This window comes from Chaetodon auriga, chromosome 4 (assembly GCF_051107435.1).
Source record: "Chaetodon auriga isolate fChaAug3 chromosome 4, fChaAug3.hap1, whole genome shotgun sequence".
Taxonomy (NCBI): Eukaryota; Metazoa; Chordata; class Actinopteri; order Chaetodontiformes; family Chaetodontidae; genus Chaetodon; species Chaetodon auriga.
The window spans coordinates 2346253-2362309 of NC_135077.1; the positions used below are offsets into that span (position 1 = coordinate 2346253).

Genomic DNA, 16057 nt, shown 5'->3' on the forward strand with positions numbered 1-16057 from the left:
GGGGCCCTGTCCTGAGAGAGGCCCTCCGGTCCCTTCCCTCTCTCTAATGAGGCTGGATGAATTAGCGCTACGTGACATGATTTGAACAGCGGTGCCCCCGCCTCCCCCTCCCTCCCTCTTTGTCCTTCCCCCCTCCTCATCCCCTGCCCTTTTTTTTTTTTTCTTAAAGCAGTGACAGGCATCTGGTGGCCGAAAAAATGCCAGGAGCAACCCCGCGGCTCTCGCCTTTATGCGTGCTGCTGCTGCTTTATGCCACGCCATATATGCACACACACACACCTAGATGTTGCACACACACACACACACACACACACACAATGAAACACTTTCACCTTCCTCCCGCTCCTTCTCCACACACACACACACACACACACACACACACACAGTCTCACTTGCACTTCCCCGTGGATCCAGTTACAGTTGATGTTATTACAGCTTTCAACCTGAGAGGTATTAGGCTTCCTTTAACAGATCTGACAGCATTTACAACACAGGCAAGTCGACGCCTCTAATCGCCCCTGTGACTTCAGCCTATTACCAATTGATCTCAAAGAGAGCCTCGTCCTCACCTTCTGACTGATGCACGAGCTGTCGGATCCTTTTCCTCCTCTTTGTCATAATGCGCTATCGCTCTTTGCTGCTGCATCCTGTAAACCTGACTGCTCTTTAAGTGCTCTCATTCCACTTTCTTTCCCCCGCAATAAATCTCACCGCCGTTCGCTCGTGATATTTTGTTATTATTTATGTTATGAGTTCTCTCCGGTCGCCCAAAGGATGACCTTTGCCCTCATGAGGCCCCGTTTGAGTGGCGAAGAAGACGCTGAATTTATCATGTTAACGCTCGTTCCGAAAAACAGGAGTTAATCTAGGTGATAAATCCGCCCTTTACAAATCTAAACTGATCAACAAGCTGTGAAGTAATGGCCTGGATAAAGGAAACAAAAGCTGCAGATTTTTTTTTTTTTTTTGTATTTAGAGGAAACATAGCAAATGGATTAAATGCCATGAAATATTAAATGGCAGTCAGAGTCACACACATCATGCAGCGAACGGTGCTCCAACAAAGCACTTATCGCTGAGTGTGTTTCCCGACAATGGAAGAGGCAGCTCAGGCCATTTACAGAGAAAACATCAACATGGAGAAAGCAAGCGAATACGTGTGTGTGTGCGCGCCTGCACGCATGTGTGTCAACAACACAAAAATCTTTTAACACACACCGAAAAACAGCTTTTCCTTTACAAGGATTCTCACTTTGCCCCTTTTTAAAAGGCTGAATTGTGCAGTAAATGTCACGAGAGGTGGAACAAAGCGCGGTGCCAGAGGTCACGCATGGTGACCTCCCACCCCTGGCTGGTTGCCCCCAATACGGGGTCAGACCAGTTGATGTGTATCACAGAAGGCTAATTAGATCATTTGTGAGTTAATTGACATTATAGATTGTTAGAAAGTGAAATGAAATTTGGTTCAATATGTGATCGGCTCGCGTGCAGGCAGGACAGTTCAGCAGTGTGTGAGCAGGTATTCTCTGTGACAACAAACACACACACACACACACACACACACACACAGTGCCTCTCCCATCCAGCCCACACACACACTGTGGTATTTCAGAGCACTGCGTATATGTGCGCACAACACATCCTCACAAAAACAAAAGCCACCCAGAGTCTCAGTTCGCCAGAAAAACACGAGCTGTGGGATGCCAAGGCAGCTGCATTTAACAGTGGCCATTAAATGTTATTAATCCAACAGCGCAAACATCTTTACAAAGTCAGCAGAGAGCACAAACAAATGCTTACACATGTTGCTTTAACACTTTGCTCACAAGAAAAAGTAGCTAATGAGTTTAGACTCAGGTTTTTTCAGAGGGTTAAAATGATTGTTAGGAAGCAATTTACACAATCTGTACGGAGAAAATACATAATAGGAGGGTAGGAAAGGCAGTATCTGTGTGTGTGTGTGTGTGTGTGTGTGTGTGTGTGTGTGTGTGCGTGTGTGCGTGTGTGTGTGTGTGTGTGTGTGTGTGTGTGTGTGTGTGTGTACGTTGGCTACGAGCCTACCACAGCCTGTACCACTAGCCTCCCTTCTCCAGAACCTCCCTAAAATCCTCCCTGGGCCTCTAGCAATCAAATCTCCACTGTAAGATGGAGACAGAACAGAGCAGAGCGGAGAGATAGACAGAGAGTAAAACATGGGAGCGAGAAAAAAAAGGAAAGAAACAGAAAACAGTGAGGGGAAAAGGCTGCGACTCCTCCTCCCGCGCCTCCTCTCCCCCTCACATACATGCACAGGAGCCACAGAGTTCAGCGCATGCATTTAACAAGTTCTCCTCACCTCTCATGTGAAATCACTGTTACCTGTTGAAAAACCATTTTCTTTGCACAAAAACAACTTTGGTAATTTACCAGCACATCGAAAATGTACAATACAAACAAACACACACACACTCGGTATGTTGGATTAGCGGGGGGAAAGAGACGGAGTCAACTGTGAGCCCTGAACAAAATTACCATAATTATCCATAACCATAAATAAGCCTGATGATGATGATGGTTTTAACAATAATAATAGCAATTCACCCTGAGTGCTTTTTCAAATAACAGTGACAGCATTAGCCACATCGCCAGCAGAAAAATGAAAGGCTCGGTGCCTTGAGAGCTCTTCTCCGCTGCCACTGCTGATGGGGCAAATTGGCAGGCAGAGCGAGCAGACAGGGGTCCTTAAGACGGATGTAAAAATAGTAGGCTGTCGATTTGCCCGTTGCGCTGGCGCGGCTCCAAGGAAAACAAAATAACAGGGGTTGAGGAATAACAGGAAAAGGGAGAAGCCGTGGTGAAAGTATGCCCGAGTTCCTGTCACTTAGCGCAGGTCACACCTAATGTCACCTTCCTCTGGACGCAGGACGGGAAGAACCGCGTCTCACGGCGATGTCTCTGCCACATGGCCGCGTCTTAAAATACGACAGGCCGCCGCAGAAGCCCTGCCATTGCTCTCACTCTCTGTTTCTCAGTTACATGCGGTGATCCTCTCCGCCGGTGGCAATCCCTGGGTCAGTGAAGCCAACACGGGCCCCTCCCAGCTCTCAACACCCCCATGACCCTTGGTGCTGCCACCACACACACACACACACAGACACAATTATATTTCAACCCTTTCATAACTGCCTGGACCTTGGTGACAGCTGCTGCATTCCTGCCGTGTCAGAGTGTGTGTGTGCGTGTGTGTGTGTTGCTGCCCTGGACCTGTGCTTATGTCCCCCTCATTAGCCAGTGGCGGGGTGGTGACATCCTGAGTGACTGGCCCTTCAAACACACACTTCCTCTTCGCACCGGCGACTTCTCCCCCACTGCAGGAAACTACCCAAAGACAAATAACTAACAGCCCTCTTTGGAAAGAAACGAGGAAAAAGAAAGAAGGAAAACGAGTGAAAAGAGTGGCGTTCTGTTGTTTTTCAGCCACCAACACGCTAAAAAAGAAAAACTAAAATATAGCCAATGAATCTACAAAAAAAAAACAAACAAGAAAATGTGTAAAAATATTAAAAGGCAATTACATTTTTCCAGGTAATTTGACACGCATCTCTTCTATTTGTTATACTGTGCTTTATTTTCTCAGTGTAGCTGGAGTCTCATCACAGGCTGTTTATTTAACTGCCACACTGGAACTACAGCCTGAAATACCACGTGCATCCTGAACGTTACACGTTGAGATTCCTGTTCAGATTGCCGATTTACTTTATTGATTATTTTATCGAAAGCGACTTGCGTAATAATAGTAAATAAAGAACAATAAGAGGAGAGAAATCTTGTATTTCTTTCCTTTTACGTGCTCACACAGGACTCAAAGAAGTCCATGGGAAAGATTCAGCCATGGTGGATTTCACCACTCAGCCCTCTGATAGCAGCAGAGGAGATGGCTTTGCATTGCTGCTGTTCCCTAACACACACATAAAGCATGCCTGTGTGTGTGTGCGCACGCTGTACAGCACACTGCCCTGCCAAACATATGATAAAGAAAACCTTTTGACTTCCATGATGGTGTCTCTACGTTCTGTATCCTCCCCATTATTCGGGCCTTCACCGTGGCGTTGAGGCGGCTGTCTCCTCAGGAAAAACAGGAAAACAGCTGACATGGAACCCGTGAGTGATGCTCACATGATGCTTATTGATCGCTGCTTGCCCCGGGTCTCGCGCACAGAGTCGGGGTCGGTGCTTAACCGTAACGCTGGTCCTGCAGGGCATTACCGCGCGGCTGCAGAGGTTACCGTATGACCCGGGACACACATGATCGTGGCCATGTGAGGGGGGCAAGATCAGGCATATAGTCTAAGGATGAGGGTAAAATTAGATTTTTTTAAAGGCTATTAAAAGAAGAGATGGTGAGGCAAAGAAAGGAGAATGGAAGTGTCTGCAGAGTATTCACTCTGATGCATTTCCTCAGCAAAGGCAAAAAGAAAAATGCTGAAATTAAAGTCGTGGATCTGGATTTTATCCTCTTAAATGTAAACTGCAGACAGATACTGTAGACGCAACAGAGAAATACTTATTAAACGGCATAACAGGGAAAAAAAATTATATTAACGTATCTTCAGATTTCAATAGAAATGAAAGGACAAGCACAAAAAAAAAAAAAAAAAAAAAAAACAGGTTAAAGAAAGCCAGAGAAAACGTTGTGGACGTCATATCTCCCTGGTTGGTGCCTGGGTAAATACGGTGGGGACCACAGCATGAATGGGACCTTGTACATCCTCCTACTCCGCGAAACTAGATGGGTTCTTAATAGTGCACACACACATACAGTAAATATACAAGTAGCTGCAGCCACCTTCCCACTCAATCTCACTCTCCCTTTTCTGTGCTCTTGCAGAAATAACGCTGCCTTGAGGAAACACTCACATCATCATTGTTGCATATGCACAAAGACTGAGAGAGATGCTCGCTGACTGAATGCCACAGTGGCCTCTCTCAGCGCTGCACATGTTATCTGGCTCCCTCCAAACTGGCCAGCAGCTTTGCAATAATTGCATTAAAGAGTGTAAGAGCCAGCCACAACTTTGCAGCGAGAGACAGGTGCTATTGGTGGAGAAGAAGCTTTACACCTTCTCCAATCAGGTGCAAGACCCACCAGCCCGTCAGTTCCCCTTATTGAACAAACATTATGCTGCCTCTGACACATGTCCTTCTGTCTTATTAGAAGTGGTGATCCTGCAAACGCATTGAACGCGTGCAATGCCCAAAGTGGTCCTCGGCTGCACAGGTTCAATCTGGAGAGCCCTTAGCAACAGTAGCTGCAGAATAAAACATCTGATTTAGCATGTGGAGGACTGGAGGTGGAGGTAGAGTTTGAGCCGGGAAAGCTAAGTCGAGAAGAAGAGAGAGAAAAGTGGGGGTCGAGGTGTGGGGAATAAGAAGGGGGAGGAAAAATGAGGGAGAGGAGAAGAAGAACCAGCAGCGAGAGAGGGAGACGTAGTAGAAGAAGAAAAAGAAAAAGTAGTAATGGGGGAAGTGGTGCGTGTCTTTTCTGCAAATCTCCTCTTTCACCTCTGCTCTCCTCCAGCTCTCCAGCCAAGGCCAGCCAAGAGACACTTCACCTCGCACCCACACACACATGGAGCCAGAGCCAACACACAGAAACCCACACACTCAGAGGGAGAGGACACACACCCACAAAACTGCACACGCTCGCTCGCTCGCTCTCACGCACACACTCACACAACCGGCATAGGAGCGTTTAGCCACCCACTCAGAAAAAGACATGACAAAAGCACAGACACAAACGGCTCAACGCGCACACACGCACGCATAAACTTCAGTGTCAGAGTGCACACGCACTTACACACTTGACACCAGATACATGAACGTATAGGCATCCATATGCTCTGTGTGCAACGACCCATCAAAGACAGACATGGAAATAATAACAGTTGAGTGTAACGACGCACACACATTCACCGACTGTGGATAATTCCACACATATGCATCAAATCACTGCCTCCCAGTCCCACTCGGTGGTAAGGAGCAATGCATATGCACCACATATGCAACATGCAACACGCCTGTACCCCACTGTGTAAAACAACGCACGCACACACACACACACTCACTCACTCACTCACTCACCACTGTAAGTGTATCAGTGTGTTAATGGGCAGATTAGCGCGTCCTGTGATCTGCACTGAAGAGGATAATATCAACCTCATTTCTCCAGTCAGACAAAACAAAGCAGAGCACAAATATGTCTGTCATCGAGCCCTGAGAGCTAACAGCATGCACTTCAACACACACACACACACACACACACACACACACACACACACACACATTATTACAGGCTGCACTGCATTAACGAAATATATGGAATTAGGGGAAATCAACCAATGTGATAGCAGAATTGATCCAATCAAAACATTTAAATATGACATAAGACGTGTACACACAAGGGAATGTTAAAGAAAGATGGAAATGGAAATTTAGAGGAGATATTGAGGGTGGATTTTTTTTTAAATATGTTATAGAGCTAATATGTTTGTATGATCAATACCAAAATGCCTCAGTGCTGTTTAACAATTTGACACTGTATTAACAGCAGGCGGTCTGAACTGATCACAGGACAGTTTTCTTTATATTAAGCTGGGGAAAAATTTACATCACTGCCCAAATTATATATTGATTTTATTTCAATCCTTCACTGCTTTTTAGTTTAATTTTCAGAGATTTTTGGGATCTTAAATTTGTAAATGCACGATATGAGCAAAAGGGGAAATTGCACCAAGCTTGTGGGTGAGCTTCTGATTTGAGATTCAAAGATAAAATTACAGAGGGGCTCAGTGCAGGAGAAATTTCAAGAATATATAACAGAAATATTTATTATTGCTGCTTTATTATTATTATTATTATTATTATTATTATTAGGATCTAAAATTCTGCATGTGTTTCTGCTGTGTGTCTGCATGCTAAAGGCTTGCTGTGTGCACTCTGAGTCTCCGTGTGAGGTGTTGCGTTCAGCACTGAGAGCAGACAGGAGCTGTGATGCCACTGTACCTCTTCCAGGTCTCGGCCCATAGTCGACCTGTCGCACTTCAAAGGAAGCCGCGTTACAGCACCCTTGCAGAAAGAAAAGGAAGAGGCTATTTTAGAGATGGTTTGAGACTGAGGACACACACTGATTTCTTCTTCTTCTTTTTTTTTCTTTCTCCGAGGTCTGCTGGAAGCCTGGGTGGCAGCATCAGATCCTCAGGTGGAGGTTAAAGCACATTTTTGCGAGCTTTTTTAACCCTGAGCTGTTCCACATTCCTCCGACTTGAAGCGGAGAAAACATATATAAAAATAAATAAATAAATAAATAAAAAACGACGCGGCCTACGGCTGCTGTATTGTGGAGGAATTATCCCTGATGAACCAATTAGGCTCGTAGTATCACTTAACTCGGGCTTTTTAACTTGCAAGGGTCGATATTCATAGACACGCATGTACAGCAGCGGGTCAATTAAGGCTCCAAATATTATCACTCCGTAATGCCTGGGAAATAATTCACCTCCTAATTAATGTTTGCATTTTTCCTCCATAAAAACAATTATGAAAGTTCCCTCTTGCGGTGTTTTGTAAAATGTGCACCGATTTCTGCGCGTTCGGAAGCAGAGAAAACAGGCAGCATTTATCGAATCCATTTCATCGATTGCATTTAAATTACATGCTGTTCGTGTTGTTTCCTGTTGACACTTGCTTGGATTATGAAGGCTGTGAATCTGCTGCTGTCTGTTTTAGAAAAAAAAAAAGTTTTTTCAAAGATTAAAGCCTGTTAAGGCCTCTTCTGAAAGCTGTGAATTATCCGCTTACAGTCGAGCTTTAATCGCCTTTGTTGTTAATTTCGTTAGTTTGGAGAAACACGCGATAATGAAAAACCACTGCATTATCAGAGTGCAATGTTAACACCACAGACTTAATAAAACATTAGAAAAATGATTTAATTCACCTTCATTTTTTATGTGTTTCTCCAATTTGTAGTAGCATCACCTCTAGCCAAATATTTTGGGAGGAAATGTTTCATTGTCATGCAAACGTCTCAGTGAATGTAGAGATTAATTCATTCATTCATTCTAGAAAAAAAAAAAATCATAATTACAGCCGAATATAAAATACACGAAAATGACTTGAACGCAGGAGTCAATCAAAGGGAAATCAATAAGTTCTGAGGTGACTTCGTTCTCAGATTGGCTGTTTGTTGAAGTGATTTTCTTTACGCTGGAGGAGGCACGTTTTGCTTTTTACGCTTTTATTGTCTATAAAACACAACGAAGAGAAGGAAAAAAAAGATTCAACATCAGATCTCCTGATTCACAATTTGATCATTCAAATCTGGACTTTCTTCACTTCCATCGCTCACTGATGTTTATGCACCGACGTGAGGAGACACCTGCTGTCAGCCACAGGCTTGTTTTTGTCATTTCAGGTGTGGCGGTGAAAATACCTGCATGCGTGTTAAAAACACCATTTTCCCCACATTTCTCAAGTCCTTCCTCGTGTGTGTGGTTTACGGGGAATGTCAGAGCTGTTGCCTAATGTTTTGGCTGGTGATGCCCTGCACCTCAGCACAGCCGCATCTGTCCTAAACGCAGTGCGCAGAGCTGCTCCGCGTCTCTATCGATCACATGGAAATATAATTTGGCCTAACAACGATAAAATAAGATACCGCATCCCTCGTGTCACCCAGCTGATCTTTAAGGGAGAGAGGGGAGATTTTGAAACACAAGCCCATAACGCATTTCTCTCCTCCAACACCCCAGAGTGCGCCAGCCTCGGCAAACACAAAGTCATTATCGGTTAGATTCCAAGAAGGCGAGTCTGTCAAGGAACAGGCTTCCTTCGGAGAATTTATGTCATGCCTACTAAACATGGGAAGATGTCTTCTAAGTGGTGCGAGGAAGGATAAATAACAGCGAGTCCCACAGCTGATTATATTGAAACAACGGTGCGCATTTGTAAAAAGGATTGGGGATGCAAACGTGGGGTCCCAGCAGATGCTGAGCGCAGGGGCCCATCCACCTGCTTCATACCGGGGAGAGGAGGAGAGATGAGCGCTCTCCTCTCTGAATTCATCGCACCCGGCTCCTCCAGCTCTCTGAACGACAGTTTGGATGATGGTTTCTTAAGGAAAATTAAAGGACAGGGGCTTGTAAAAAATATATATGCTGCTGCAGGATGTGTCTGAAAGGTGCACAGATGCGAATCATGTCGCTGAAAAATATCGTCTTTGGTAAACAGTGAAATACAGAAAAGTTCCCAAAAGTTACATCGGGGTCAGTGTCAGCACATCAGTTTCTTCTCCACGATGGGACCTCTGGGATTTAAAAAAACAAAGTGCAGTCTGCGGGCTGTAAACACCGACAAGGCGACAGAATAAGTTTCTCATCGTTTCCAACACGGAGCCGCGGCGAAGCTGTTGCGCAAGAGCCGCTGTGGCCTGCGTGCGTAACAGCGTGTGCATGGTACAGAGCCTGCAGGTCCCGCTATGATTAACTGCAACCTCTGTCTTTACCGTCTCCCCCACACACACGTGCGCGCGAACGGACACACACACACACACACACACACACACACACACACACACACGAAAGTCGTCTCTCACTCCTCTTCCCTCTCCTTACCTGACATTTACCCGACGAAAGCACAGAATCCACCGTCCCTTAAAAAACGACTCTGCTTCTAACTTGGGGGCAACTTGGAAATATATTTTTTAAAGCAACTAAACAAGAGCGAAATTCAGTGTAACATCCACGATAACAGGCGAGAAATGTCGGCAGGAAATGTGGACTTTCCTCAGCCGGTGCAGGCTATCCGTTATCATCATTACTCTCCAGGCGAGCCTGTGTTCATTCACGGCTCCTCTGCTGTTCTGTAGCCGCGCAAGGGGCTTCCTGCCTCGGCCACATGAAGTCAATTAGCCGGTCCCAGAGGGGTGCCCCTTCCCGAGTCTTTATCGGCACTGAGGTTACCAAAACACTGCTATTGCTTGCTTTTAAACTCCACACCGCTCACAGACCAATTACGGAGACTTAAGCATGTATGTAACGAATCCGGACAAGGGATAATCCATCAAATGGTGAAATAAATGAATTATCTGACGCTGTGCGAATTTTACATTAAAAGTGTTATTTTACAAATACACAAAATGTGCTATTCTTGTTATTTTATAGAGCATGAAATGACTGAATTAGTCAAATTAAAATGAACACACACACAGAGTGAAAACACAGTCAGACGAGGTGTGTGTAAAACAACACAAAAAGACACACACACACACATCACATGTCACACACTCCAAAAGTGGGGAAAAGTTGCAAAAATGCAATTGCGAGTAAAGATTCTTGATTTGAAATATGACAAAGAAAACGCTGCTCACAACCAACCCCTACCCCCTGAACCACATGCACACACATACTGACACACATACAAGCACTTTTTCACAAACACACACACACACACACACACACACACACACACACACCAAGAGGTAGTAAGAGTCACAAAAGCAAATGTGTGAACGAACACCAAGAGAGGGAAAATTAAAGTTTGGTCCTGGAGCGCAGGCTGGAAATGTGAGGAGAGCAGAGGCGGAGGTGGAGAGGATGGAGGTGTGAGGCTGAGCTGACGTACCTGCTGGGACATTCTGTAGAGGAGGTTGCTGTCAGTGCTCTGCTGCTGCCATGTCCCCATGAAGCCCGGCTGCTCAGCACTAGGCGGTCTGGTGCTGAACTGCATGGAGCTTTCGCCTGCTCCCTCAGCGCTGCTGCTAACGATGCTAATGCCACCCAGACCACTTCTGCTGCTGCTGCTGCTGCTCCTGCTGGTGCTGCTGCTACTGTGGCTACTGGAGGGGATGCTCGTGCAAACGCCAGCGGTGCCGGTGGGTCCGTTAGCCTTAGCTGGAGGTGGCCTGGGCGGCTCCGGGTCTGTGCTGGGCTCTTGTGGGACTGTGTCGCACTCACTGCCTCTCACATCCAACTCTGCCTCCGTGGACTTACACAGAGAGAGGGAGAGACAGAGAGGGAGGGCAGGAGGGATGTGGGAGTGTGAAGGAGGAGAGAAGGGGGGGAAAAAAAGTCAGTGAAGGTGGGTTCTTTTGGGGTCTTGTTGCCTTTTTTTTCGTCTCGTGCGGGTCCTGCTTCTGGAGCAGGAGGATAACAGTGAGAGGGGAGTTTAAGGAGTGGATGTGTGTGAGGTTTCTTGGCAGCCCTGGTGGCGGAGGAGTGTGTGTGGAGTTAATTCTCAAGAAGAGAGAGAAAAGAGGGCTCGCAGTGAATTTCCTCGGGGGCCTCGTCTTGGACAGGGCAAGATGAGCAGAGCGCTGAAGGTGAGGAAGGATGGAGGTGAGGAGGGGGCAGATGAGAAGGTGAGCGAGAGTGGAGTAAAAGAAAAAAGAGGGGGGTTATGGGAATTAGTGAGGAGGGGTGCGTGATGTTGCCCGTGGCCTCAGTTTGTGCTTTAATCCATCTGTCAGTCATTTTGTACTTGGACATGGACTCAACGCAAACACACACAATGAAACACACGTTCGGCCAGGCATGCATGCACACACTCAGACACGGAGACGCAGGAGTCTGATAGAAAATACATTTCCAAAAAGTACAAAAGAAAAAGTTGCATCAACCTGAGAGCTGCCATCAGCACACCAACACTGAGCACATGCACACGTCAGGATCTGAACAAATGTGTGTAATTCTGTGAAATCTCTGTCATTCAGATTCTTTTCAGATGTTAAAAGTGAGTCTCAAAGAAATCAAAAACAAAAAATGGACAAAACCGCAAACAAACAGCTAAACGCCAAATGTAAATAAACAGTTTCAAACAGAAAACATGAACGTCAAGCAAACAAAATCTGCTCAAAAATGTGGAAAAAAAGTTAAAAAAAAAAAAAATTACAAATACAAAAAAAGTCCCACAAAAAACGGCAAATACAGCAAAGAGTCGAGCCAATAAAAAGCATGAACGTCTCTTACCATCAATTCTGTGCCTGTCCCAGCAAAGTGAAGATGAGGTGTGGGAGTGAGCCACCAGCTATCCAGCTCTCCCTGCCTCCCGCTCCTCTCTCTCTCCTCTCTCTCCTCTCTCTCTCTCTCTCCCTCCTCTCTCTCTCTGTGATTGTGTCCCTCGCTCTTTGCCGTGCCGCCTGTCCTCTCTCCTTTCTCCTCTCTCTCTCTGACTCCTCTGTACTCCTCTGCAGCCGCTGAGGAACTGAGCTGAGCGCCTGAGCCTCTGTGTGTGTGTGTGTGCGCGAGAGAGAGAGTGAGAGCATGTGAGAGCGAGCGAGCGAGAGTGAGAGAGAGACGGTGTGTGTGTGTGTGTGTGTGTGTGTGGAAGAGGAAAACGAGTGTGTGTGTGTGTGTGTGTGTCCGGCCGGTGCAGGCTCAACTGAGTCAACTGTGCCGCTCCACTCTGAGATGTTCAATGACATCGCGCTGCATGCTTCCTCACACACACACACACACACACACACACACCCCTCCTCTGTGAGGAGGGGGAGGAAGGTGGGGGCGAGCGCCATCGCAGAGCAGGAGAAGGGGAGGGCGGGAGCGTTTGTCCCCCTGCTGTATTAGCATTTGTGCTGCGAGTGGCCGGCACGTCTCAGAGCAACTTAGTTGTCCTGAGGGACCGTCCCACTACACACACACACACACACACACACACACACACACACATACACACACACACACACACACACTCAGCCCTTAGCACAGCTCAGTTTTACCCTGAAAGAATAAGAGCTTGAAGAAAAGCAGACTGTTATCATGTATTTGTCGTAAAAATATTGAAATGCAGGATTGTGTTCAGCAGAAGGTGTCTCTCCTTCTGATTTGTAGGGCAGCACTAAAACAAACAAACAAACAAACAAACAAACAACAAACAAAAATAAACAAAAAATGTCAGTAGACTTGTTTTAGCTCTGAAAACTCTGCTGCCTTTGTTTGATTTTCACCCACTAATGAAAGACTAATGGAACGCAGGCAGTGTGCCACCAGCATGTGTATGAGAACACACACACACACACACACACACACACACACACACACACACACAGAGGAACCCCCCCACACACACACACCCCACCCGCGGAGGCTCTCAGATTTTAATTAAGAAAAAAATGAGGAAGAGGTTCCATTTTAGCCAAATTGGTCCCCACAGCAGCAAAGGTAAGGGAATAAAATGAGGGATGGAGGAGTAAAGGGAGGCAGACACGGAGAAAAAGACACACAGGAGGATAAAACCAAAAAAAAAAAAGAGGAAGGAGATCTATGCTTCCTTTGACACGGCATAGGACACATCTCAAACAATGAAGACATCCCCCCTTTCCCACCTCCTCCTCCTCCTCCTCCTCCTCCTCCTCCTCCTCCTTCTCTTCCCTTTAAATCTCACATCTCCTCTCCTCCACCCCATCTTTTCGCCCCACCGTCATTAGAGAAATGACAGACCGGAGCTTCGGTCTGCGGCGAGAGGGAGATGTCACTGTGATCTTTCCACCGCCGGCGAACAAAGAGGAAGGGACAGAGAGAGAACTTCTCTGCGCCGCCACATTAAATGGCCTCTGATGTATAAAGTCACTTCAAATTTTGTGGTAAATTGCTGTAGACAGGTGCTTGGCCGGTCTGTTAAAAGCCTTTTGTACGGTGCACTAATGGCAGTATACCGTTAACCTTTGCTAAGATTATCACGCCGGTCGTTACTGTTATGTCTCCGTGCCGGCAGAGACAGACGTGTGCAGTGTCTCACCACTTTGAAAATGTGCAATTGTGTCTTTTGTCTGCACCTCAATTTACATCTCCATCCTTTCACCTTCCTGCCTACATCTTAATCCTTTCGCTTTTGTCTCCTGTGATGTTTTTTCTCCACTTCTGGATCTCTCTGTCGTTCTTTCACGACGCCCTCCCTTTCCTTTCTCTTCTCTTCTTCATTTGTCTTTTGCGTGGTGGCCTTGTCAGGAGCCACGAGCAGCCCTGTCGTAAAAGGCGTAATGTGTCACCGCCTGTCCGTGCGCAGCGCGCTCTGCTCTTAACAACTTATTGAAAAGGTAATGCACGAGGCTTGGGCTAATTATAATAAGTGACAATTTAGCGGCCGAGCTTCCTTTTTGCCTTCCAGCTCACGCTCCTCTTCCTCCCTCCCCCCCTCCCTCTCGGCTGTTAAATGTGCAAGTCTGTGGGTTTGTCGAGTGGCACTCAGTGTTTCAAGTCAAGCTGGTGGCTCAGCTTCTGACCTGGCTGGTTAATGGCTGTTATTTGTGGGAGGGAGGAGTGGACTCTGCCAATATCGCTCGCTCTCCCTCCATATCTCTCCCACTTTTATCCCCCTTTCCCTTCCTTCTCCCTCGGCTCTGCGGATGCTAACGGCCGTGATGACAGGGGGAGCGAAGAGGAGGCACAGGAGTGAAAATACAGAGAAATTTAGGAGGGAAACAAGGAAGAAGAAGGAAATGGAGAGATGAGAAATGCTGGGAAGCAGGACGGGGGAAAGACAAAGGATGCAGGAGATTCTCAGGCTCCTTTATTAAAACTATTATTGTGCAGGACTTGAGAATTCCCCCCGGGGCAGGGGTCCATGTCGAAGCCCATATAATTAACTAGAGGCTCAGCTACGGATCAATTACCAGACAAGCAAGTGATAGCCGAATCAATGGAAGATCATCAGGCTCGTTATCAGTGTTGCAACTCATTAGAGGAAAAGTGAGGTAGAGAAAGAGGGAAAGAAAAAAGGGATGGGGGAGTGAGGGTGGTCGGGGGAGGCAGGAGGAGAGGGCAGGGTCGGTGGCAGCGCGTTAGCCTGGAGGCTGATGGGTGTGTGTTGGATACCGCTGTGTGACGGGCTGCAGTCCCCCCCAGCTGCCTCTGACCGGTGACAGGGGAGCCCTGTGTGACAGAGTGCAGCCGGCTCTGTAGCAACAGTCACCGAGGCTTGTATGGATCAATACGAGCATGTGCGTGAGGTTAAAGCTCTGCCACAGCATCCTCATTCCCCAGCCGCTCGCGCTCAGTCCGGGTACAATCCCACAGGCCGAGCAGGCGGAAAGGGATCGTCACACAGCAAAGCCCACGTTTCCAGAGTCCAAATTATAAAAAAAGAAGTCCAAAGTGTCCCCCCCGATCCCCGAGAAGCTAATGAAGGACGTCCTCAGTCCATGCTGAAATTTTAAAAGAGACCTATTTCGAGTTGATTCTGTCAAACACGCTTACAACATGGCAACAAACACGAGCTTTTCCATCTATAAATAACATGAAACGCAGACTGTGTGTTCTGCATGCAGCCGAAGAAAACTGCGTTTGTTGAGTTGATCCACGAATCTTTTTAATAACGGCAAAGAAAGAGTGAAGCAGCTCTCAGGTGTGCCGTCCTCTGCTCCATACAACCCAAACTTAGACATCTTTGGAAAATGCCCACAGCATGCCGAGCAATCAATTCTGCAACGACCGACGAAGATTTGCTTCATCCCACACACATTGTTTGGGGTTTTTTTTTAGACATTTTAATGCTTTAAATTGATGCTATTGAAAGAATCTCTGGAGCTCTGATCAAATGACCATCGCTGTTTCTTTGTGAAAGAATGAAGTAAAACATTTTTATGAGGCATTCATGGAAACGTTAAGCTCAGTGATTCTAAAAAAAAATAAGAGTTTTTGAGCTAAAGTCTTTCCTTCCTTCCTTATTTTGGCTCTTTCCTTGACAATGCATCGCCTTGAGTAAATATGAAATCTCAATTGATGGATTTAGGCCAGTAGACCTAACTACTACTCGTACTACTCACATACCGTGAGTCATATTTCTTTTTATGTACTTTGGCAGAGATATCTGTGATATCAATTCATTAAATGTTATACTTGATCTGACTTTGTTGTAGTTTCAAGTATATCTATATTGTTTTTTAGGCAGGACAGCAAGTAAATTGGTTTAAAATATAACTTTACAAGACAATTAGTCCTAAAAGACGAATAACATTTACGGTGGCAAATAATAATGTCACATTTATTTCTTCTGTCACTAGTGGGGATGGATGTAATGTGATGAGAAAGAT

The 16057-nt window shown here is 46.2% G+C and overlaps 1 protein-coding gene across 3 annotated transcripts in view; it reads right to left on the minus strand.

The window, feature by feature from the left end:
* Window positions 1–12224, minus strand: part of bnc2 (basonuclin zinc finger protein 2) — a 91460-nt gene extending 79236 nt beyond the window's left edge. For 2 of the 3 annotated variants that reach the window (XM_076728875.1, XM_076728878.1), the window contains exons 1-3: window positions 11997–12092; window positions 10654–11016; window positions 7042–7104 (exon numbers count right to left, since the gene is read on the minus strand). In XM_076728875.1, coding sequence (XP_076584990.1) covers window positions 7042–7104; window positions 10654–11016; window positions 11997–11999 — 429 coding nt within the window. In that variant the 5' untranslated portion in view covers window positions 12000–12092. Of the gene's footprint in view, window positions 1–7041; window positions 7105–10653; window positions 11017–11996 lie in introns of all 3 variants that reach the window. The other variant, XM_076728877.1, reaches the window with a different exon arrangement.
* Window positions 12225–16057: the final 3833 nt, after the last annotated feature.